Raw genomic sequence first — 25,719 nt, forward strand, 5'->3', positions numbered from 1 at the left:
TCCTGCTGAGTCTTACACTCAGCAGATGAAGACAAACAGAAATAACAGATTTTAAACATACTTGTAAGCTTGGGAGCAAATTCATCTAGCCAACAAGTTAGGCAATTCTCCTGTCTTTCCTATACAACACTGTCTTTGCCTCATATCCTGCCCTTGTTAACAATTAATTCTGTCAGAACGTTGATAGTTTCTTTAATGTAGCAAAATTTTGCATATTTTAAGACTGAGGTATAAGATTATGATACTTTATAACGGTCTCAGATTGCTACAGAACTCGCTTTCCATTTCAAACCGTTCACAGAGAATTATTCTGCATACAGACAAAAGGACAAAGCAATGACCAAAGGAGCACAGATACCATCAAGAGAATAAACTAGAACCCTCCTATTCCAGGTGAAACACAGGAGAGAATAAGAAAAAAACCTCATCAACTGATGCTACGTGTAACCACCTCGTCTAAGAACGCAAAAGGAAACATTGCAAACCAAATGTAAACAAGTATGAGACAAAGGTAAGGGAAAAAACAAAGGTTTATGTTTAAAAAAGAGGCAATAGAGAGAGAAAAATACAGATTTTTTTTTTCCCCAAACCAGGGCCATGTGCATAATATACATAAAGGTCCTTACCTTTTTCACTGACACTTTCACTTTCTATCTCCACATCTTCACAGCTAGTATATTCTGGTGTTGATGCCCCTTCTTCCTCTGAGCTACTAACTGACATCTGCCTTTTCTTTCCGCCTCTTTTTGCTCTATGAGGCTTTGGAGGGGATGGCCGCACTGATTCCGACTGGTCAGAGCTAAGGGAATCATTCCTTAGCATGGTCTCCATTTTCTCCCGCTTTGCTTTTCGCATGAGAATAGCAGAGCTAGGATCAAGGCGGCTCTGTTTTTTAAAGGAATCGTGGTTCTTGTATTCTACGTGTTCTATAGGAACTGGACTATGCCTGGGAGTTGGTGGGCTATGATTAGTTAATTGTTTAGAAACAGAAATTCTTACATCACCTGTTCTGTCTATAGAGTACGACCTCTGAGTTTCCACAAGAGATTTTCTGTCCTGAGTTCCCTGTAATTGAGAGCGTTTTCCTAATTTATTCTCAGGTACCTCCGCTTCCTCCATTTCTGTATGTGGCAAAGCTACATCACTGTGTCTTCTCTCGTGCCGTGCTTTAGAAACTTTTGCATGAATACGCATCTGCTGTTCCTCAGGATGCGGTTTTACAGGATATCTTGCCAGATTGGGGTCACTCCTGTAACGGGTATGATATTCATCTTCCGTCCTCTGTTTGTCATCATCAGGCACTTTGCCTTCCTCGAGTTTCTCTGGCAAGTCTGGGTAGTCCTGTGACTTCCCTTTCTCCAGCCTTCTACCTTCATGCCGTTCTTTACGCTCTCTGTCATCTGCTGTTCCTTCTTTTTGAAGTGAGGATTTTGGCACACGCTTACGCTCACTCTTTAAACCTTTGCCATTCTGGTCTGAAACCAATATTGTCTTCTTCCTACAACAAAAAGGAGGGCAATAATTTTAAGAATTTAATGCAAAATAAAAATACTTGTATACTCTGCTATGGTAAATAGATTGTAAACCAGGATAAGCTATGGCAAAACATACAAAAAGGTACTGGATCCGTTAACGTTAATTAAATCTATTAATCCCTCCAGTGGTAGTTTTATTTTCCAATAGCAAGCATCTTCCAGAATCCACAAAAACATTAATTACGTATGGTCCAACTAATAAGTAAAATCAAAGAATATTAACATTGATAAATGCTGATACAAATAATTTACCCCCATAAGTTGGAAGACTCAAAGTCATCTTCGTAGTAACTACATCACTATGACAGAGTACCAGAATATGTTCTCCATTTTTTCTGGCAGCGGTCATGAGGGTTACAGACTAACTACATATACACAATTCACTTCAAGCACCCTGACAGTATAAATATAAACAGCACTAAACGGAGTACCTTCTTCAATGCCATTACAGAAAGAATTAATATGGATATAAAAGAATGCAAAACAGGATATGTCAAGAAACAATAATATTTAACCTAGTTTGCCATATCTTATTAAAACTCTAAAAAGAAATGCCCATTTCATAAGCATGTAAAGAAAAGGAAATTGACTCCTTGAGACAAATTAATGGCATTCCTTTCACTGGTAATAAAAGAGGATGAAAAATATAATTATTTATTACTCTGCACAGCCAAAGTACAAAACAATGAATAACGAAGATGTCTGAAAATTACGATCTCTCCTCTTTCATGTTCTGCTTTGGGATAATAAACAAGCCAAAGAATCATAAAATCTCCTTACAGTGGATATTTTTATTTCTCTCACCATCCCAGTTGCCCATTTGTTCACCAGTTCACATATGAATCCACTGATTTTGAAGGTAATTTGAGGAGTTGTTACCTCGGTCCCTCGACCCTTAACAGCTGAACACAGCTATACATTGTATTTTAGATGACCTGCATCAGGACAAAGTCACCAGAACTTTGTTTTGTGGCACTGAATCTTCCCTTCCACAACTGATATGTCTTCAGATTACATATCACAGATGCATCTGACCAGACAGGCAAAGTTCAATATGATACAACTTAAGCTCCTAACTCCTTATTCTCCACCTCCTCTTCCTCCTGAGTTTTTGGCAATAAATGGGACCTGAGCTTATAACAGATGCTCTCCATTCAGAACTCTTGGATTTCATTTGAAAGTCTCAGTGACAAGTGGAAAACATTAATATTGTGTAATCAATATCACCATCTCACTTTCGGACAGGAAAGCAGAAACATAAAACATTTTGCTGCCTTAAAATCATCCTTCAGCTGAGTGAAAACTACCTTCCCAGCACTGGGGGAAAAAAAGTCAACAGAATCAGGGGAGGGCACCGCATGCTTATTTACATCGTATATATACAGAACACTGACCTGAGTTTTGGTTCAGTTAAAGACAGACAGACCTCACCCACACAGTAAGTTACTACTCACTAATCCTCATCCATTTTCAACTTCAAGAGCTATGGAAAAAAAACCCATCGATCTCTCTGGCCAAGAGAGAATCTTCTATGGCAGACTCTTGTTTTGCTGCCACAGGCTCCATCCTTGACTGCTCTGCCATCTGCCAGGCAGCAGCCAAAAGAACAGCAACTTACTCATCTCATTATCCTCTCTTGATTTCCTACTCCTCAGCTCAAGAATGCAGCTCAGGAATTTACTTATTTGTTCACCTAAAATACAATAGTTTGATTCTGGTCGGCTTTATTCTTGCATACAACTTGCTCTAAATTCAAAACGGTACTATTGCTGTTCTTCATGAATGTTTACTTTGCAGGCGTAAATTAACTGTTTTAATAGCTCCTATTTTATTATTAAAAATAATACAATAATTCATAAAAAGATAAAAGTAAGGATATCTGACAGAACTCCACAGGGTGGGGTTTTTTTGTTGTTTGTATGTTGTGTTTTATTTTTGGGGGGGTGCCGTTTTTATAATTCTAGTACATTATTTCTTCAAGTTAAAGGCTTGCTCTTTGTTTAGTAACCTTAAAATACCCAACAAATTTAAAAATAATCTACAATTCTATAATAAAAGTGTACACCAAAATACACCCCTAAAATCCAATTATTATTATTTTTTCTCATTCCTGTTGCAAATCAGATGATGTATTTGCTAGTGAACACATATCCTTCTGACATCAGTAAATCAATTTATTCTTTCTTCTTACACACAAGACCCAGCTGAAAGCCCTATGTAACATTACTGAACTAGCCTTTGTAATTGCAAGGCTCTGTCAAGACAGAAAGCATTACCTCTCTTTTGGAGGTTCACTTCTAGACCTTGATGAAACTTGCTTTTGGTCTGGGCCCATAGCTGGCTGAGATACTTCGGCTCCTTTCCTCCGGTCAGGCTGCACACTGGGAGGAGATATCTCCTGTGATGAGGCAGTTGCTGTGCTTAAGGGGGTCTGTGATCTCGATCGTTCTTGAAGTCTTGCTTTCTTTTCTCTTGGCGCATCCGAGCTTCCACCAGTTGCTGTATCACTTAGTGCTCCGTCCTGACTGGGTGAAGGCTGTGGTCCGCTTCCAAAAAACCACGCTCCAGATTTCGTTAGGATTTCTTGTTGCTTTCGACATAAATTGCATACCCACATAACCTAGTTGAAAACAACAAGAATAGTCAGTGTAGCTACCCCCCAGACCCTGAAAAGCATGCTCACTATAACACAGCAGGTATGATCTCTTGCTCTCTAAGCTGGTGAGGTTGGTGCTCATGACAGGACCCAGAACATGCTTCTCCAAGCACTGACTACACTGGCTAGAGCCAAGCATTCTACAGACACATGCTATGCGAGCTTCTCCAAAATGTGCTGTCAATATAAGTCAATCCTACCTGTAGCAAAACACCCTCAATCCAGCCCTAGCTCTCTTCTGAACAAACACCGACAACAGGACAAATGCTTGTTGCTGGTGTTGTTGAAGTTGGGGGCAGGGGCGTGGGTGGGATGGGTTGTTTCATTGGTGTGGATCACTGACAGGACAAGCCTACCAGACTGTAAACAGGTGTTGGGTGTAAACTTGTACCTTGGGTGGCAGAATCCTGCCCAGATCACTCCCAACCTCCACCGCCACGGAAAACTGACACAATATTTCCCTTTAATTGATTTTTGTCTCGTAACATAACTCAACGTTACGCTGCAAATAAATTCAGCATTTACTGTGCATGGTTTTAGCTGCACTGGCAACAACTACTTACCAGAGATGTAAGCTAACACCTAAAGAAAACCTACTAATAAAGAACTAAATGCACCAATTAAAACATTGCAAAAGTATCATATTTTGTACTACTTGGAAAGAATAATTTACCACCCTTGAGTTATAGCTGTAAATATTAAACTAATAAATTAATTAAACATGTGTCCCTGCCAATCACAAGTACACTGTGTACATAAGCAGTGCTTCTTAGGATGTTTTTAAAAATTTTGGTTTTAATTCCAGATACACAGGTAAAAAAACAGGAGCACACACAGCAAAGCAAGACTCTGTGTTTCAAGTCTATATAGAGTACAAGACAGTCGTATGTACAGGAATAAATCACCAGAGAAAAAGAAAAGGTTAATCTGAACTCTAAAGTATGTGAATATTTAAGAAAAAAAAAATCAGGCAAAGAAAATAGGAGTTTTGGAGCAGAAGAACAAAAGAGGTGAAATGCATGAAGAATATCCTAGAGATATGAATTTTGTCAGAAATAGAAATGAGAGAAAACAAAGCTGACATTTAATAGGGAAAATGGAAAAGAAACTCTTTTAGTTTAATGTGGAAAGAAGTCAAAGAATGAGTAAAATTGTACAGAGGTAAGAAGAATGACAAAAGTTGGAAGGAAAAATATGATTAAATTATTTTGTGTAAACACAGGAATCATTAAACAGTTGCAAAGTTATATGACACTTAAAAGGAAAAGAAAAAACTTCAGGGAAGAAATTGCAGCAGGGCAAAGCTCTGGTACCAAGCTCTTATTCTCTGTTCTAGAGAATAAGTGCATGGCTTACATCACATGACAAAAACTGTAGGTACATATTTAACATAACAAAGATTTATTGTAAAGCCCTAAAAGAGACTACACAGAACTTGCAATACCATTTCTGCACTGTTTGACCAAACCACACTGAGAAGACATCCAATTCTTTTCCCTGTATCTGGATTATGCCCTTCCAAAAGACAACTCTTATATTTCTCCTATTTAAGAAAGATAATAAAATACCTATTAAAATGTTAATTAATTAGAAAAAATGTGCAATCAAAAGCTGTAATTCCAGCAGTGGCATAAACATGCATCACAATCAAAACAGATAACCCTCAGGAGGGTAACAGGAACAGCAACTTCGAAAAAACAAATGCTAGTCCTTTTACAAAAAAATCTCTTTATTCCAAAATGTCTTATTTCCTCACCTAGTATTCCTCACAAAACAGAGATCACCTTTATCAGACTATCTGTTCTAACAGAATAGATTTTTAGTCTATCTTGTATTTTTATTACAAGTACTAAAAAGAATTAAAAAATCCAGCAAGACAAAAAGGGTAAAAAACCCACATTTTTATATGTCTTTATAGGCTCTGACACAATTGTTGGCTCATTGAGACACCTCATGTGTCTGTTTATAAAATCTATGCCAATGCTATAAACCAAAGTTATTAATGAAAAATATGTCATTGTCTGTATTTTATTAGTTTGCAGGAAAAGCTGAAAAAAGTGTTAATAAAAAACCCAAATCAACTAGACTGTGTTTAAAGGAAAGCTAATGAATACTAAAGTAAAATGTAAATATTCTAATTAATTTACGTATGTGTGTATGTTTGCAAGCACATTTAAATGTGTAAAGATACTAACAGACTTAATTTACAATTTAATGTATTTGATCTTTTAAAATATGTAATAAATATTAAAGTATGTAATAAACTTCAAGAAATTAACATTAATTTACATAATCACTTTTGATATGCAATTCATTTTATGCAAAATATGAGAACCAAACAAATAGGAATAGCTAATGCACAAATAAACACAGAAAAATACAGAATACAGAAAGAAGAAATACTAGACATGTAAATACAAAACTGTTTTCTTACAGCTGTCTTTAAACACTGCAGTTTGGACACAATACATACCCATCACCACAGATTACATACGTAGGAAATCTGCCTTATACTCACACAGAAGCTACACTACTATCCCTGTTTAGGAATCTCTTCAGGAGTTAACAAATGTTACATTTGCCTTGAGATATATTCAGTCCAAAAGGAAAATAATAGAAGTTTTTCTTCAAGAGGGAAAAAAAAAAAACTTGAGGTGACAGAGTTTCAGTGACGAAACTGTATATTGAAAAACATTTTTAGAGAAGTATGTGGAGCAAGCAATTTAGCAGCATGCAGGAATTATATCCTGATTGAATATACTGGGATGCGGTCCAAACTAATCTAAACTAAAGCAGGTCTGTGTAATAACTTATCTTAACAATCCACAGATGTTAGGCAACCAAACAAGTGCTCCGATGAAGGATTACTGTTCTCTAATGTGGCTTCTGGACCTCCACGTGATGCATCAGTAAAATGAAGACTGTTAGACAATTTTACTCTGGCCTGCCACTTCAAAAACTGTTTCTGTTTACTCTTTTCTGAATGGTGAGCTCTGATGCTACAGTAAGCCATTCAAGACATCTAGTCTGGTTTTGATTGTTAGGTTTGTTTCTGTTTTACTGCATCCTTGCACAGGTCAGTGCATATCTGCACATGAAGCTATTAGAGAGAACCAGCAAAGGGGTGCTCCTCATTCAAAGGGTTCGTATGAATGGCTCTGGGAAAATGTGCATTTTCACACAGCTTAGCAAAGGGTTCTGGGCTTCACTGCTACATAACAAAAACAAAGTGGCACATACAGGACTCAGCAGAGATGGGTCAACAGTTCCCACACAGCACGTGGAAACTTTACAGGTTGCGTGAAAACATGCTAGAAGGATCCCATGCTTGCCTTCATGTGGAATATGGGGTATTTCATTCACAGAAAAAGTATTCCTCAAACTTACTCTTACAGGCACTGTTGAATGTGATCCACAATGAGTAGGAACAGTATTCCTGTACTAACACAACATGAAATTCCAACTTGAAAGAGCCCATAGTAATTAATATATACAACTATACACACAGAGAAAAAGAACATTTTCAGTTACAAAAATAAGAACACTTCTTCATAATTACATATTTCAAAACCACAATTTAGAATGCACATGCCAGGCAAAAATCAGTCTGAGGTCAGAGGAAGTTCCCCAAACCCTTCACCCAAGCCCAGATTCTGAGGAGGCTCCACAAGGAGGACCTTGCTTCACACTTCATGAGTTTAGAAATTGCAAATCTGCAGTTAACAAGGACTCCCATGCATCCTGCTTCATCTCTGCACAGCAAATTAGGCAACAAGTGTGCTAATACAGCAGGCCACATGCTATCCCTTACTGAACCTTCATGCTATCTTAATTATTTCCCTTCTGAAGGGTGTATAAACAACATCTTTTCAGTATATTGCTTTTATTAGCATTCTTTTAGCCACCTTCTCCTATGCACTCTAGAAGACACTAGCTATTTCAGACAGGTCTAATTCGGTAGACCCTCTTCTCTGCCTGAGGCACCATTAACTTCAGCAGAGCTCTGCCACTATCCTAAAAAGCCATCTTCTGAAAGTCAGAGGGAAGAAGTGTTACCAATTTGCTCTTACAAAATTATTCAAAGTTAAGTTAGACTATATATCACTTAATGTTTCTGGGATAACATAAAAACAGGTGGCAAAACATGGAATTAGTACACAGCATTGAATTTATCTCTTTCGCTATATAAAAATAAATTCCATAATAAAACCCTAGTGAAAGTGTCATGATGGCTTCACTCCATTAAAATATAAATAAATGAAGCTCAAAATCTATTTGGATCCTTACATTAGTCCAATATCTAAATAAGTAAACAACACAACCTTTCTAATTAAAGTCTGCTTGTGAATCTAAGCTTTCATTATATAGATTTTTTCAGAACTGTACAGACAGCTGAGCTCATCCAATGGCTCCTGGTCAGAAAAGGAAGCTCTTCTCCCCATCCCCCTCCTAGCTTGCTCTTCTTTCCCCATTACGGGGTTTGTCCTCTCCTTTCCTTGCTTCCAGTTTCCGCACACCACATACTCCCTTATACTCTCTTCCTTGACTGTCAAGTCATCCCCAGGAGCCACTTGCATTTAAAAACATAGTGGAAATACATCTGTACTTTTTAACTTGGTTTCATTTTTTTGTCACATCTATTTTTCTCATGGAGGAGCATGATGAGTAGTGAAATCATGTGGTCAGGAACAGAGACAAATGCACAGAAAAGGACTTTTTTCTATACACCAGTGGCCTGCTGTCTCCTGCTAAACTACATCTTGAAATGATGCCAATACTAGCACATTAAACTTGCACAGAAACATTTTTGAGCACTGAAGCTAAATGACATTAAATAATCTGTATCTATGCAGGATCTCTGCTCTACTTCAAAGCAAGTTGACTGCATATAAATTTCCTCCTGGAAGCGAATCTTGGAGCACCCCAACTCCCAAATCACCAGGAAAAATTTATGAGAGAGCGCTAGCAGGCGGAAGACCAAGAGCATGCCAAGAAGCTTTCTGTCAGTTTACTAGCACAGATACTCTAACACCTAGAATAGTCCCAGATTAGGTTTAATATGTTGGTAAAATTTAGCCTAGAAGTCTAGGTTCTGCTTTTTCTGAAGCCTCTCCTCTAGACTGAAGGGTTCGAAAGAACAGTACGATTCTCTCAGGGAGAGAACTGTTTTGCCCCTGCTGATGCTTCTCCGACATACGGGGCTCAGCCACTCCAGGGCTGTGATATTAAAGCCAATTTAGCATCTCTGTTCTTCCATTCCTGTGCAGAGCAGATTTTCTTCATAACTTAGGTTTTCAGCTTGATCTTTTTATCCCTGTTGGGCAAGAAAATGAGGCTTACCGTGACAGCTGATGGGTTTCTTCCCCCTTTTCTCCCCACACCCTCCAATAGTCTTTTAACCCACTGGACAAATGCAATAAAATGTTGCACAAGTATGGATGTTTTCAAGGGATTATATTCTAAAAAGTCTCGTGAAATGGGCAGTTCTATAAAACTAAATATTTCACTAGTGCAGTCTTTTATTGGCATCAGGAAATCTATATGGCAATTCAACTGCAAGACGTGCTCATAGCGAATGAGGCCCCACTGCTTACAGACCTACGTGTTACCTTAGTCTACAGTGTCACTTACATGTTTGATTGAGAACATCCAGGAGGGATGTTTAAAAGCCTGCGTTATCAGAATTTTCCACTTGGCACTTTCCATTTTGCACAAGAGAGCACACCTCATCCTCTTTTTCTGCTTGCCTTTCACCATTAACTTGGATGTTAACTTACCCATTCAGATCCTATGTGCACAAATAAGGACGAAAGCAAGATGCTTAATTTTTTTCTGTCTGCACAGAAATGACTATAGGCATGGCAGGTATTTAAGTTTCCATCCAACGAGCATCCACTCACTTTCAGTAGACACAAGAGAATAAAACGAAATCCTGTGCCTCATTAGGCTCACAGGCTAGTGCCGTTAGAGATAAGTCAGCATATCCTACCCAGCTGCTACACACCACTTGAGACATCATAAAGCCTGCCACAGGAGTTACATCTGCCAGCCCCATGTACGTCTTACGTACCACAGGTCATCAAAAACGGCATCAGATGCATACTTCTAGGCAGTTGAATACAGAGTTCATGGACTGATCCAAAACTTATTCCTGGCCTAAGTTTCTAAACCCACAATTACAAACCGCCAATAGAAAGATGCAGAAAAGATGCAGTGGAGAAATGATTCAAGGAGTTAACATCAAGAGGGTATTTTACATCAGATTACTTGACACTTACTAGTCCTTTCAAGATAAAAACTAAAACAAAAAACAACTGACTTTCTTCACATCCTGATGTCAAAATCTCTCAGCTACAGTTACCAATCTTTCTGAAAGCTCCTGACAACTTCCACAAAAATTAAACATTCTCTAGAATAATCCTGCAGCAAACTGAGTGTGGAAGTGATACATTCAGGCAACTATAAAATTATCATGTGAAATAATATCTCTAAAACACTATTACAATGTACTTCTCTGAGAAAACCTCTGGAGTTCAAGAAAGAAACCAAAATCACTAGTGGAGAAGTCATGCTGTCTAAAAATTCAAACTGGCACATTTGCATATAGTAATTTGAAATATTCTTATCCTGATGAGCTTTTTTCCTAAATCCGCTACACTAATTAATTAATATACAGCACGAAAAACATACTACAAAAATTGTATTGTCACAGATACAGTTGTGACCTTCTAAAGCAGGACTACAGCTTGGACAAACTGAAACCTTCCACCTGAACTTGCATGCAGCTCTGGTTTTAGATCTACTTCAACGAAAATGATTGCAACTTACAAACTTAGGATTTGGAGGCAGGCAGAAGAGACTATACTACTACGAAAAAAGAAGGGTTAAATATCAAAGAGATCTTATTCTGGCTCATTAAAAATCAAAGAGACTCAGAAAGCAATAATTGTTTGGGCTGATTTGTTTGGGCTTGAGAATTTCTTTTTTGGAAAAAAAAGCAAACCTTCAAGAAAAGTTCAGGGAGCATCAGACAGTACAGGCTGTATTTATCCACAGCCCATCATGACGAGGCTTAGACCACTTTTTTTTTTAAACAATCCCAACAGTTTGATTCCTCCACAGGCCCTGTATTTAAGCTTACCCCATTAAAATCCATTTTCCACATTGTTATGCTCACTCGTTCCTCACTCGTCTTGTCCACGCCACCTAGTTTCACCCTCAGTATTTTTATTTCCCTGGCAGTGGGAGACTTCTATGACAGAGCAACAACCATAGCTTCAGAAAGCTCTGATTTCATCTCACTATTTCCTCATAGAGAAATTTCTTTTTAAACTTTCTCTTGCCTGAATTTCCTTCAATTTCTTAATATAGTTCTGATAACGTAGTACCCATAAAATGCTAGTCACACTTTTTGTGACATCAATCTCCATTTTTCATAGACCATTAAGCTACATTAGAAATCATTATCTCATAAACACCTTTTTCATATTCTTCTAACCTTCTTTTAAAAACAACAGAAAGTTTTGTCTATCTATTTGGACATTTGGCCATCTTTATGAGCCACAGAAGCATCAACTGAATTCCTCATAAGCACTTCAAAATTTTCATAGTTACAAATACATGTGAAATACAGAAATATTTTTTTTAAATGACAGAAGTCAAACAAAATAGGTTAAATGGCATGAAACAGCTCACAGTCAGGACTGATACTGTAGTTGTCATTCAAAAATCAGACAGAACTCACCAGAAGCTTTCCACCCCAGTAATCCACTTACACATTTATGAACTATAGTAAAAACATACAAATGCTCAGAACAAGACTGACTTTAATAGTGCATAAGTGTGCACCTCATCTCTGTGGGAGCTTGCACTACAACATCATTATTTATGTTTCTATACTATTCTTTTATATAAATATTCTTTTATACAAACTATGTCAAAACAAATATAGTAGAGAGGCAAGAGATTTTTTTTATTGAATGGAAAATATTTTATGAGATGAGAAATTGCAAAAGTGTAGCTGTAGAGAGGTTGTAAAGAATGTTAGTGAAAACGGAAACACAGTTAATCTGCAGAGTGAAGGTCGGGAAGCGAACGAAAAACTCATGGAAGGAAAAGTGAGTGTGTCAACTCGTGGAGATCATAGGGGACTTGATGGGGATTAACTAAATTCTGATTTTGTATTCTTAAACACAGAAAAAAATTAAAATAGTGTTATGGACTCTCCATCCATGAAGACATTCAAAACCCAGTGGGACACAGCTCTGGCAACCTGATCTACTTGGGCCTGTTCTGAGAAGGGGCTCGGACTAGAGCATGTCCAGAGGCCCCTTCAAACTTCAACCACTCTCTGATTCTGTATGGAATGAAGCACGGAGAAATTAAAATATTCTGGCCCTATGGTTCTGCAACTACCTTAAATATTACTATGCTTGTAATACTTTACTGCTAGAAGGTCTGTCTCTTTTTTGTCTATCTACATAGGTTTCTGCCCCAAAGCGAACAGTACATAAAATCTGAAAAGTTCTGAGTTGGAGGATCGCTGTACTCACACAAGGGACTATGGAAAGCCCACAACATATTGACCTACTTTCTTCCAGGAGCACACAACAGTCTATGAACATGCTTCCCTCAGCTGAGAGCCAACTTGTCACATATTTATCATACATACATATATATAAAAATATGCACTTCCAGAGATTTCAGAGATTGTTTCTCTAGCCTGTGTTGAAGTAAGGCATTAACAGCTGGTAATGTTCTCTCTGGATTTGAAAGAGATTGTCTGCCTAACACCTTATTTGAGGTTCCCAACCTGTGAAATGCATATTACTGTTGAGTTACTCAGAGGAACATACTGGCCTTGACAGCCACTAGGACCATTGGGTCACCAAGAAATCTGTTCTGGGCACTTCTGTCCGCAGGGATAATTCAGGGGAAAGGACGACAGACATAAGAGATGAGCAAAGCTTACAGAGACTGCTTGGATACGCAAGGAGAAATAGTAGAGCTGAGACTAACAAGAGTGATATGCAGACACGATACAGATATCCAGAGGCTATGGGGAAGAAGCGGATCATTACTGGCTGTGTAAATAGGGATAGAAGGCAACAGAGGGCACTTGGCAGTTCAGGAGTATTCCCAGTGGGATTAAGCTGAATATATGGCAGAGTAATAATCAAGATTTTTATGGATGACATAACTACCTGCCCAGGGAAAGTAAAGGAGTGTGTGCAGCACATTCAGATTTGTCAGTTCAAGCAAATGCCCAAAACCACTCCGGTTGAGAGGAGAGAAAGCATATTTTTGACATATTGCAGGATAATCTCATTGCAGTGATCTCTACTGTGCAGCTTGACAGAAGCCTTCTCTCACCACTTTGACTGACTGTCTTTCCACTTGCAGGGAATCACACTGCATGACTATCACCACTGCTTCCCCAGAATTTCACTCTCCTCCTCACCAACTCCTATGCTGGGAAGTTCTGGATGCTTAGTTTTGCTTAGAGCTCCCTTTGCTTAGAGTCTGCACAACGACTAGAGTAAGGCTGTCGGAGCCTTACAGACAGACTGTGAAATGAAGGATTTAATTTGCAAGTAATTCAGTGAGGGAGAGCATAGCACCAAAGGTATGCTTCCTCCTGCATCTGGGCAGCCCTGCACACAGCCCAGGGATGGCCAGTGCCCCTGCCGCTGTCCTTCTGAGGCTGATGTGAAATGGTCTCCAACTGAGCTGTTACAGATACTTTTTTATATCGCATACAGATACAATGCTAAACACAATTTGGATAAATCTGGAAATGTAAACTTAAATAAATTACATCATTACGAACATGTACAAGTCTGATCCTTCATGTTTTAACTTTTCTTAAGCAGGCAAGAGCAGTTCTCAGTGAAAGAGTAAAATTCATATTATATGATTGCACATTATTTTCATATTATTAATGTTTAGTTTTTGAAATAAAAAAAACATACCATAGTGGAAATCTAGCTAGACAGAACTTTTCATCTACTCATAAATTAGTATTTTACAACACTTAGCACTGCCCAGTAAGGGTTTTGACAAAGCACCAAGTAGGATTATGCCCTATATATGTTATATACTTTCATGATTCACAATCTATCACAGACGCAGCCTTAAGTTTGTAGCTTTCTTCACAAAATTAGAAATACTTGAGCTTGATTTTTTGTTATGCATTTAATGCTTATAATTACAGAAGGCATATTCTTCCCACTGTGATATCATCACGGCAACTTCTTAAATGTTTATAATGACTACTCTTTAAAAAAACACTTTGTGCAACATTCTGCCTTACACAGATTGGCAACCTGACTGCCTCTTGGGAAAAATCCACCAGACTATCCTGAGAAACCACAACATACCATACAAGCTGGCTCAACATCTTACGTGCAGTTACTCCCTTACCAATAGGATGACAAAGTTTTTTGGCTTTTTTTCACATTTCATCTTTGTTGATCCTACCTTCTGAGATGTCCATGGTCCTTTCTCTTAATTCTCCCACCTCTCGCTCCAGGTGCAGAGTCTGAAGCTAAGTTGGTTAAGTCTGTGCTATCTGTGCTATCAAGCTCGAGCACAAAGGAATCTCAGTAAATCTGGGATGGAAGATTTGAGGAAGGGGAAGAGAGAGTATCAGTGTTCTACAACAAATTTGAGTGGACAACTAAGATTTTTTTTAAAATAACAAACAAAACTGGGGAAAACAATGTAGTTGTGGTAAGGAAAAGTAGATTTTTAGGAGAGAAAAGGCTACAGGGTGGCTGAGAAAGGGATAAACAACTTTGAGTTTGAATATGGAAGATTTAAAAGATAAGGAAAAGGAAAAAATATAAGGAAAAGGAAAATGGGACAGGAAAATGCAGTAGGAATTTTGTGCCAGTGTAAGAATATTATAAATTTTAAAACCAATCTAAACAGTGCACTGTTGACTGCCAATTCACAGACTGTCTCTGGTATCAATTTCACAAGTTTACTGGCCTGAATTTACAATAATACTGGCAGACCACACAGGGAAAAAGGAGAGTTTCATAGGGTAAGAAAATGTACAGCAGAGCAGAACATTACAGTTAGGAAGCTACTTTTACAAAAACAGGTTCAAAAACTGAGATCAGAACTTTACTAGATGATGAGACAATCATTCTGATCTTCTGCACTTACCTGTATATTGACAGATATCTAATGAGGCTTTGCATTTCCTAAACAAATAAAAGGCATAATGGTGCAGTGATGACTTAAGGGTATGGGGGGAAGAGGCAATTAAGGATATCCTGCCTCTTTATTACCAGAAATAGAGACACATGTATTCCATGGTGGTACAAATAGAGGAACCATGAGCTCTCAGTCCACATTTATACACTAGTGAAGGCTTTTTGTGCTCACGCGTACATCCTGTTCAACAAAAGCAAGCAATCTTTTTAGCCAGGTAACTGTCACAGGTTTCTGTGTGCATCAGGAGCTAGAAGAAATTGCATGGCCAGCTAGACTCCTCTTTAATGGTAGCTCCTTGGGCACTTGCACCTTGTACAGAGGAAAGAACTAAGCAACTAAGAAGAGAAATTCCTTATTCCCTGCTTGGTAGAAGATAGCCTCCCCATAGCAACAGCTTCCAGAGCTGGTGGGGTCCATTTATTGTTGCCTAAACTTGTATCACTTTTCCTGCATACAGGTTTTAGTTGTATTTAATGTTCAATATTCAGCCATATTTGAAGTAGCAGAACACTAAACACATTCACAGGGTTTGCAGGAAGCAGGAGCATTTCTGATCATGTGGTACATCTGGAAAAAAATAAGGTATATCAGGCCTTTGCTAGATCTGAAAAGCTTGACTATCTTTTGAACTGAAAAGATCACACTGACTAAACCATGCTCTCAGTTTTTACTTAATCCCTTCACGTTCTCGTGAATCCATCTTTGAACTTTTTCTCTTTTTTTTAATTCATATTATGCAGTATAGCCACCAGAATAATTCCAGCCAAATGAACCAATTTTGGTTATTTAAAACCGAACCAGACATCATAAACAAATCAAACAATTCCACCCTCATCCACAGCCACAGCATTTCATGAAACATTTTCTAGATTTTATTTCAGCAGTATCTGTTGTTTCTAGAATTGTTTCTATCTTATAATTAATTTTAACTCTATTGTGAAATTGGGTCAGTAGACTACATACTAATAAGGTTAGTGCTGTTTTACTCTGGTTGTCTCTAAGTTTTAGATGATTATACTAAATCTAGCAGTTTATCCCAGCTTAAATACGACTGGTTTACTGGAGGATAGGCTCTTCTGGACCTATCGTCTTTAATAACTTTCACTCAACTACTTCAGTTCTTTATTATCTCTAGATGAAAGAATACAGAATAAGAGGGAAGACTCGTCAGATGAAGTGGCCAAGAAGAAAAAATGTCCAAGAGGACATGGAGAAACAGGTAGAAAGTAGGGTGAAGAGAAAAGCCAAAGAGACAACAACAAGTGGAGGAGAAAATTTCAGAGAGAGGTGGTAGGGAGAAAATAAGACAAATACCAGGAAAAAAGGAAATGTGTGCTATAAAAGCAACAAAACTGCATTGTCTTGTCACATATCAAAGGTTATTGCATTTGGAACTGAGATGATGCACACACAAATAAAACTTACTTTAGAGAAAACTATTTCCTTTCCTCAGTTTGTGGGTTTTTTTTCTTTGGGTTGGGATTTTTTCCTTGGGTTTGGGATTTTTTTCTTCAGAAAAGAAAGAAGGTGTTGGGGATTGAGGGTTATTCCACTCTTTTAAGAAAAATGTTTCTTGGCAAGCTTTATGTGCCTTCAGGCAAAATCAGCATAAGATATTAACATGCCTAACACACACACGTGCACTACGAAAAGCCACCTAACCAATGAGCTTCTTAGGACTCAGTACACAGCAGAAAACAGAGGCAGACTGAACGCAAGACACTAAAGCTCTAAATGGAAGCAAAGTACATCTAACAGCTTTTGTAATAATCATGTGGCATTGCAATACTTTATTTGCAAATTCTACACTTTTTTTTTGTCCTGCCTCTTTAAGGAAAACAAGAACTACGCTGAAGTTTAAAGTTCAATCACTAGAAGAAACTTTTCTTTTCCCCCCTGAGCACCAGTGCTAAGAGTATTGCTAGCCTTAAAAGCATTTGCTGCTTGCAGAATATGAAAAGTTTAAGATCTGCACTGAATGTCATGATCTGCGTAAGTCAGACTATAGGACCAAGGTTTTTGTATGACTTTAATGTCTGTCTTTCAAATTAAAGCAAAGCAGAAGTGACTATTCAGTTGCTAAATCTACATTTACATATCCTCCATAAGAAATATTACTAGAGAGAAAGATTAAAACATTTTGTTTGAAAGAGCTGCTGAGACTACGCCACGTCACTTGGTGTGCAAGCACAAGGAACTTTTCTTTTTGAAACATTTGGAGTATTTGCTACAGTCACTCCAAAAAGTTTACAAGGCAGAAGCCTAAAAGTTGCTGTATACTACATTAAGTTTGGACACTTCTCTCCTGCCTTGCTGTTTGAAGCACAGGTATCATCAGTTCTTTCCACTTTAATACTATACTATGTGACATTAAAGTTGGAAAAGGAAATTACTGGACAGCTAACGCTAGTCATCCGGAAAGCTACTGGACATAAAGAAGGAAAAATGATTTAGAGTACATACCTTTCAGCTATTCAGTAAGATAAACTGCTAAGAAATAGTAATTACAGTTAAAATACATGCTGGGCAAGTGATATACTTAAAAGGACAGAAAAATAAAACCAAGAATAGAAGCATGGAAGAAAAGGTGATTTTTCTAAGCTCACAAACAATGTAGTACTACATTTGTAACACAGATCTGCCCAAAAGATTTTAGTCGCCTATGAACAGCTCTGAAATAAAAAACTAAAATGCAACTTGCTATCAAACAAACTGAAGGCCTTAACCAAGTGAAAGGGTAGATAGCACAACATGTGAGACAAATTTTGAGATAACAACCAACTTACTTACAAGCAATATAAAGTGCTGCACCTCAGGAGGCTCTTCTTGCCATAATTAAGCACTTCAAAGAGAGAGGCTTTTAAAAGCATATGTTAAAGCAGTTAAACCCCAAATCTGGTTTAATCCTTCTGGGGCTAAAATAGAAAGACAATCATTTTATGTTGATGGTGGTTTAGAATTAGCTCTGTGATCATCTTTTAATTCATTTTCATCCACTTGGAGCATACAAAGTTGCTTTCCCATGATTCTAACTTATTACACCAGGTATGGTGTAACAGTGGGATGCTAAGTGCAGTATTATTAACTATTAAACTATTATTTAATTAGAAATTATCTTATAATGGAAATAAAGCCTGTACGCAACACTGCCTCAAAACTTGCCACGACAGAGTTTTGAAATTTGCAGGTAATCAGAAAAATAATCAAAAGTTGAGAACAAAATGAAAAACGAAAGCCAGCTAATAAGGATGTTGACACCCTGTGTGCCACTGACTGTGTAAAGGATCTTCTACCTTTAAAAAAGGAGAGAAAATAAGAAAGGAAAACTTTCCAAAGTAAAGTTTCAAAATCAACATGCTTTACACTGCAAAAAAGCTGTTGTTCCATGAATCAAATCAAAGGATTAACTGCAGTCAGTTCACTAAAGAGAGAAGCTCGTTATGGTCAAAGAAAAGAGGGTAACGAAGGAGAACACGGTGAGCCGATCCCATGACATTCTGAGTGACAAAAAGAAGTGGCTAAGAAAGAGAAAATAGTATGAGGGCTGAACAAGATGGACTGCACAAGCCAGCCTCCCTCAGGCAGCCTTAGCACTGCCAGGAGGCTGAGGAAGCTGTGCCGGGGCCAGGCTACAGGGGCTGAGGGCGGCCTCTGTGAGGAGAGGCACCGCCGGTCCTACGGCACCCACCACACGAACCCACCCCAGCGCAGAGCCGAGCCCCAAAGCCGAGACGGTGGCACCTCTGGGACAGCATGTGTAAGAAACGGCAAAAACATGACCCTAGATATATGACCCTAAGACCATAGATATCTTCTTTCAAGGTCAGTTTATGAAGGAGACAAAAGACTAAAAAAAAATAAGCTTAAAAAAAAATTCTGTTGCTGTATGGATTGTCAGGTTGCCTGGAGGGGATACAAGGCGTAGGTTTGCACAGAAGATTCAGACCGACAGTGTAGAGTTTCATCTGAGGAAAGCTAAATATAGGTTTCTAAAAGTGTCTACAGGCCATTGCTGATGTTTGATTTCCTACTGTAACTAATGAAAATCTGTAGTAGGATTCAACTGCCTCGATACTGGCATTCAGGTCTACCTGCAATGCCCTGCTGTTTGCAAAATACAAATGTGGAGCTGCTAGGTATGACAGGGGAATGTACCTGAAGGCTCTCATGTGGGGTAGCTGCTGAATCCTCCAGTAAACCTGCAGTACCTTACATGACACTAGATGACTACTTCCCTGAACAGGCACTACAGTTGAGAAAGACTGAGAGCAGATTTCAGAGCAAGCTGAATCACTCTGAGGCACACCAATCTCCTCCAGTAAGTACAATGAAACCATAAACACAGCTGGCTTATAATGTAGGGAGTCTATCTGGAACTGATTCCTCCAGCTGACAGGTAAATATATTGCCTTAATATCTCTGTAACACCTCACCAACATCCTCTTTATTAGTCTATAGAAGTGACCAGGAGGGCAGGTCCTCTAGCGTGAATAATAGGCTCTACTAAACACTCACCTGCTGGCTCATCAGGAAAATATATACTTAGGTGTATAGTGCAAAGGGGTATAATCTGAAATACAGGATATTCACACACATGCATGACTAAGGTTATATCTATGCTGAAAGCATAAGGGTAAAACCCATAATAATCTAGGAAAAGCAAGTGGATGAGATCTTCTTTCATTTAATTCCCTACTTCACCTTGTTGCTTTTCCTGCTGCACTGCACTTAGATGGGCAAGAAGTAGTCTCTGTGGTCTCTTTAACCCTGTCACAAAGACACAGGCAAGGAAAGAGGCTATAGCTAAAAGGACTGGGTAAAGCTGTCAGGCTGACATGGGGGGTCTTGAGAGCATTTGCTGGAAGGACCTTCAACATCCCCCTTCTCTATTTGTAGAAGCTATTTGGTGAAAGAAAAGAAGCTACAGAGAGAAAAATTAAGTTTGTTGATTCATCATGCACAGGTAAGTAATAGAATACATGAGTTTTGATCACTTACTGCATGTTGTAGAGATGTAAGTTAAGCTACCATTAATGACATCCCAGCAACATACAAAAACAACCATCGTGCATGCTCATCTATTTAGAGAGCACCAGCAACATCTGCTCATCTCTACGATTAATCTGTACTTCTCAGTAATAATCAACTTTTTACAGTGTAATACCCCCAATCATTTTCACAAAACACCAATGCAAAGGTTTTGCTATTGCAAAACCTTTGGGGGGGGAAGTTTTTATGGGTAAGTTAATAACAAATCTAATAGATCATTGAGAAAATAACATTTATTTCCAAATTTTCGGTTGCATGTAAGTTAGCTTACGGGTGTTTTAGCTGGAATACTGAATCACAGTACGTGATTAAACTTCAGCCTAAATAACTTGCAGCTCTCTCAATCTGGATTTAAAAAATTATTAGATTTTATCTGGTCCTTAAGGACACGCAGATTACATTTTGTGCAGATTTTCATTTAATCTCTTACAAGTCATTAAACAACCAGTAACAGATATTTTATACCATTTTATAATCACAGTTTTGGGGAGGGCTTTAATTTATCTCCATAGGAAAGCTGAGTTTCAAATGGATCCCTATGTTAATGGAACTCCCAAAAAAACCACCACAAAACATTACAGAAACTTTGCCTATAGATTTGCTTGCTTGACATACACTGTTCTATACTCAAATTCACATATTATATTTCATAATGTCATGTACCTCAGGTATATCCATGACAAACTATCCTAAATCCTCACTAATTGCAACACTGGAGATATACAGATGGAAGTACCCATCTGTTAAGTCATAAAATGCTCCAGAACGCAAAAGATATAAAAGATACAAAAACATAGACGGGAGTACCTTTTATCTAGGACATTTCATGACTAAAAATACACTGAATTTTAATCCTGGATGAGGATTAAGGCTTTTTATAATAAAAGAGAAACAGAGAGCGAGAGGGAACACAGATTGCATCTAGTCCTCATAATTACTTTGTTCTCTGGAAATTTTTTCTGCCACTTATCAGTTTCTCATAATGCTTAAAAGGTCATAAATCTTATCAAACCTCTCTTTGCAGCAAGACCTCTTTTTAGCTATATTTTCTCTGGTTTGAGAGTGACAAAACAGTCACTGAATTCAGTTTGCTAAATTCCATTCTATTTAGCATCTCCACATTATTTTGTAACTAACTAAAGTAAATATTATGCCTCAGCAGTGTACATAACTATGGAAATTTTAAATGAGTATTAGAAGTTATATTTAGACCAAAACCCTACATAGAAAGTTGAAAATCCCATCACATGAAGGGATCTTACATGAATGAGGGCCATAATGGTTCGGGCAGAAAGATACAAATTCCAAGAAGAAATAAAATGATCAAGAGAAGAATTTGTTGGGCATACAGGTCACACTCTGGGCTGTCATACCAGCCTGTTTAAATGAGAGCACTCTCACATGCCCAGCAGCTGGCAGTGTACTGGTTTTGTTGTGACCACAAGGAACAGAGGTAACCAAAGGCTGGACAAGGGGATTCAGTTAGTTCAGTTGCCAAAATCTAAAGTCTTTTGGAGAAGGATAGTGCATGATTAGAAGAAATCTCCCTCTTTACTGGATCTTTTTACAGGAGGACTGTTCACAGATACCATAGTTGTCACAGTTTGAACTAAGGGACAGCCTAGATTGTCTCATAGCAATAAACCCCAAGTATATCTAGAAAATAGACAGCTGCTGAAAAAACTCATGGTGCATTGCCCAGATAAAAACCACTTTCATAAGGTGCTGCCATAGGATGAATAGCTAAGACTGACCTCTCGATATCAGCAGTGCTGGTATACTATATCCCCTCAGGCATCCCACTAACACACTCCTTCAAGCTGACTGAGCCTAAAGAAAGGCGCGGCTTTCCCCTGGAGGTCTCCTGCGTGTTTGCTATTCAGTTTTCCCTGAAAGTTGTTGAGGGAGAAAAAAAGGACCAAAAGTACCTCCAGTCTCTAAGGCTAAGCTTTCACTAGAATATCAACCAGAAGTGAAATCAAGGTTCACACCTTCTAGGTGAATTAGAACAAAGTTTGGATGGTATGCAATGTTAGCCTGCCCAATATATCTTTGTAAAGGAATTCCTTCCATTTAGCCCTGGCTTCTGTGAAATCACTTCTGCAGAGTCTGCCACTAGCGTCTTTTCCAACTTCAGCTGGTATGCCAATAGATGTCACATCATTATGTAGCTCTCCATTCAGAAAAACATGTGTGAATTCTGGATACATTTACATGAAGCATTCAAGAAATAGCTCAAAATGATGAATAGGATTCTGGCTGCCAGATGCCTCCTTGATTGACAGGCTACCTCTGACATGAACAAATGCCGGGAAAACTATTAACAATCCGACACAACTATACACATTACATGTTTATCAATAGTCATAATGGCACTTTCATTTAATTTCTATTTTCAAAGCACTGCACAACACAAGTCCATTTCCAGTGATCAGATTCACTGTACAGACACACACTGGAAAAGTTGGTGTCACTTTAAAGGCAGGAGTTTAACTTTTGCCTGCCAGAGCTTGAAAGGCTTGCACTGAAACAGTCGCACAAAAACAAAAGAGAGTTTAAGAGTTTGGTGTTTGCCTGCCAGAGCCTTAACGACTTTTACTGAAACAGTTTTGCAAAGTCAATAGAAATAATAAAGAGTTAAAGTGACAGATATAACAGATTTGGAATTGCTGTTGATGAATACACTCACTGGAATAGGCCTAATAACTAATATATAATACTGATGCCAGCAAAAAGAAAAATATCCTGAGTATCTTCAACCCACCAGCCGTCCCTGCTAGGTCTTCAGTCTTTTTTCCCAGCCAGGTATTATTCCCCCAGGCTTTTTATATCCTTACTAACTCTGTTCCTCTTAGGTGACATTTAGCATGATTTAGCATGACTGGAGAGTTGAGTAACAGTCACATATGTTTAGCATGTACTGCTTCAGGCTCATTAGCATATTGAATATATATTTAATACTCATTTTGCAGTTAATTAGGCAAATGTCTTCACTAGGATACCAAGACCTTCCACATTTGCTTGCTTGCCTAGCTTAACCAAAACAGGCCCATCTTATCTTCACAGGACTCCTTCCTTCAGCCATTATTTATGCCAACTCAAGGAATCTCCATTCCTAGAAATAACACAGGAATCTCGTGTTCGCAAACATCTTGGCCATTTGTGCAGAATTCCCACAGTGGGTTATATTCAGACTCACCCCACCATCATGCAGGTAGAGCACAATGGCTTCCCCATGGTCCTCCACCTAACACTGCAGATCACTCATTTCAAAGAGCTGTAAATCTACGCAATGAAATGGACTTATTCCCTAACATGTTAACATAATAAATATGTGCAAGCCAGACTTCAGAGAAGTTAGACATGAACAGACTAAAATTAGCTATACCAGTCACAGCCTCTGGATTAGCCACCTCTTTATTCCAGACTACTGGTTTTTATACTCCACGATGAGTTCTTTACAGGCTGAAAAAAGATTACGTGCAGTGCAACTGAGACAGCTAAATGTTATATGAAAACATTTTAAGATTTTTAACTATAAAGCTAATATTATGAAAATGTCCTTTCTACATCTTTTATTAGCATAGTGTATTTGCTTACTAGTTCTGTATTCCACAGCAGAAAGAAAACAATAGTATGTTTATTATATATGGTATACAGTGGATTAGAAATCTGTAATGATACCAGACATTTCTGCACTGCTGACAACTGACGCGTTATTCCATTACACAAATGAAGATAACAGAAACACAGAAAATACACAACACCTTGCAAAGAAAGTTGTTGGCTTAATTTGAAACAGGGCAATGTGAATTCAGAAATAACCGTTAACTTCAAATTTGATACGGCAATGAAAATGCCAGTGCAGTTTTGGATTCTAAGATACCATAAAGGTAACAATAGCCTTTTAGGACTAGTAGTGAGATTGGATTTGCTTTGTTATCAAGAGATAACAATAAATTCAAAACAATTCATACAAGGAATTAAAGGAGTTGAAAAAGAAGCATGTTGGGGAAAATTAAGGCAATTAAATGTGCATAATGTACTGAAAGGATGCAGGAACAGTTCCAAATAAGTACAGTGACCTCTCAACTGGAACTGCAGCTTGCTATATACAGGTTTTGCATGGATTTAAGTCTGAGTTTGCTTTCTGTTGATAGTAACGTTACTGGAGACATGTTGAAGTGAATAAAGATTTGGAGGAGACAGAAATAGATCCTTTGAAAATTATCATCTACACAGACCAGCCTACACAGGTATCCCACCTATAGTTAACCAATCCTGCTCCCCCAAAAATCTGGAAGAGATAGACAACAGAAATATTTACTGTAAAAACTTTAAGTATTTATCCTAAGCCTTAGTATTTACTGAGAGTGTTAATATGTGTCAGCAATAATAATTTGTTTCTAAAAGGTTCCTGTTACAGGAGGAATCCCTCATTAAAGAAGAAATGCTGTATTTAAAATCAGGATTTTAATTGTACATATCTCTATTATTACAGCTAACTACCAATCTTTTTGATGGCACAACTGCAAGCAAGAGGATGATCCAATACTGTTCATGTATTTCCAATCTATCATGTCATAAGTATATGCAATAAGATGTAGAAAGAAAATTTTATTTCATGCATATGAACACATCATTTCCACAATTGGCTGATTCTTTTCTCCTAATTTTATACAATTAAATAGATATTTTGACTAATCAAGAATTATTAGAACTGTGTCTGATTCAAACTGCTCATGTCGTTTTCTTTCATCTTACACCAGATATGAATACACTATCATATTAAATCTGCACAGTCATACTTGTTCATTTCCAAAATTCCAGTGCATTGAATAGACAAGGATCAGAATCTACCACAAAGTTACAGTGTATAGGATTGTGTTGATTATATTAAGGTATATGAACACATCAAACAGAAAAGCAGGTCCTTGTCATGACTTCTTAATATTGTGTTGCACCACTAATATTTTCTTTATTATCCTCTTTCTTCTTCAGGTGTAATGTATACAAGAAATCTCAGATTTCAATTGTTAGAACATATTTCCTTTACTCTTTTCAATATGTATCCACAGTTAAACTAATTAACTAAAAATATTTTCCTTTACACAAGACCCTCAATTCCACTTCTTTACTTACAAGTATTTAGGGCATAGATTAATACATTTTTGACAGAAAAGTGAACAAATATGTTTCTATATTGTGGCACCTTCTGCAACTAGAATTATTTCTCAAATCCCTAATATCATCTTT

The 25,719-nt window shown here is 37.8% G+C and overlaps 1 protein-coding gene across 1 annotated transcript in view; it reads right to left on the bottom strand.

Annotated features, from left to right (window-relative positions):
- Positions 1 to 626: 626 nt before the first annotated feature.
- The window catches only part of LOC104491668 (regulating synaptic membrane exocytosis protein 1-like), a gene marked incomplete at its 3' end in the record, with an annotated part of 35,200 nt that continues 10,107 nt past the window's right edge, over positions 627 to 25,719 (bottom strand). Inside the window, exons 4-5 of the mRNA XM_010134124.1 lie at positions 3,812 to 4,155; positions 627 to 1,498 (exon numbers count right to left, since the gene is read on the bottom strand). Of these exons, the coding sequence (XP_010132426.1) occupies positions 627 to 1,498; positions 3,812 to 4,155 (1,216 nt within the window). The remainder of the gene's footprint in view (positions 1,499 to 3,811; positions 4,156 to 25,719) is intronic.

This window comes from Buceros rhinoceros, unplaced genomic scaffold (assembly GCF_000710305.1).
Source record: "Buceros rhinoceros silvestris isolate BGI_N320 unplaced genomic scaffold, ASM71030v1 scaffold11744, whole genome shotgun sequence".
In the NCBI taxonomy this organism is placed as follows: Eukaryota; Metazoa; Chordata; class Aves; order Bucerotiformes; family Bucerotidae; genus Buceros; species Buceros rhinoceros.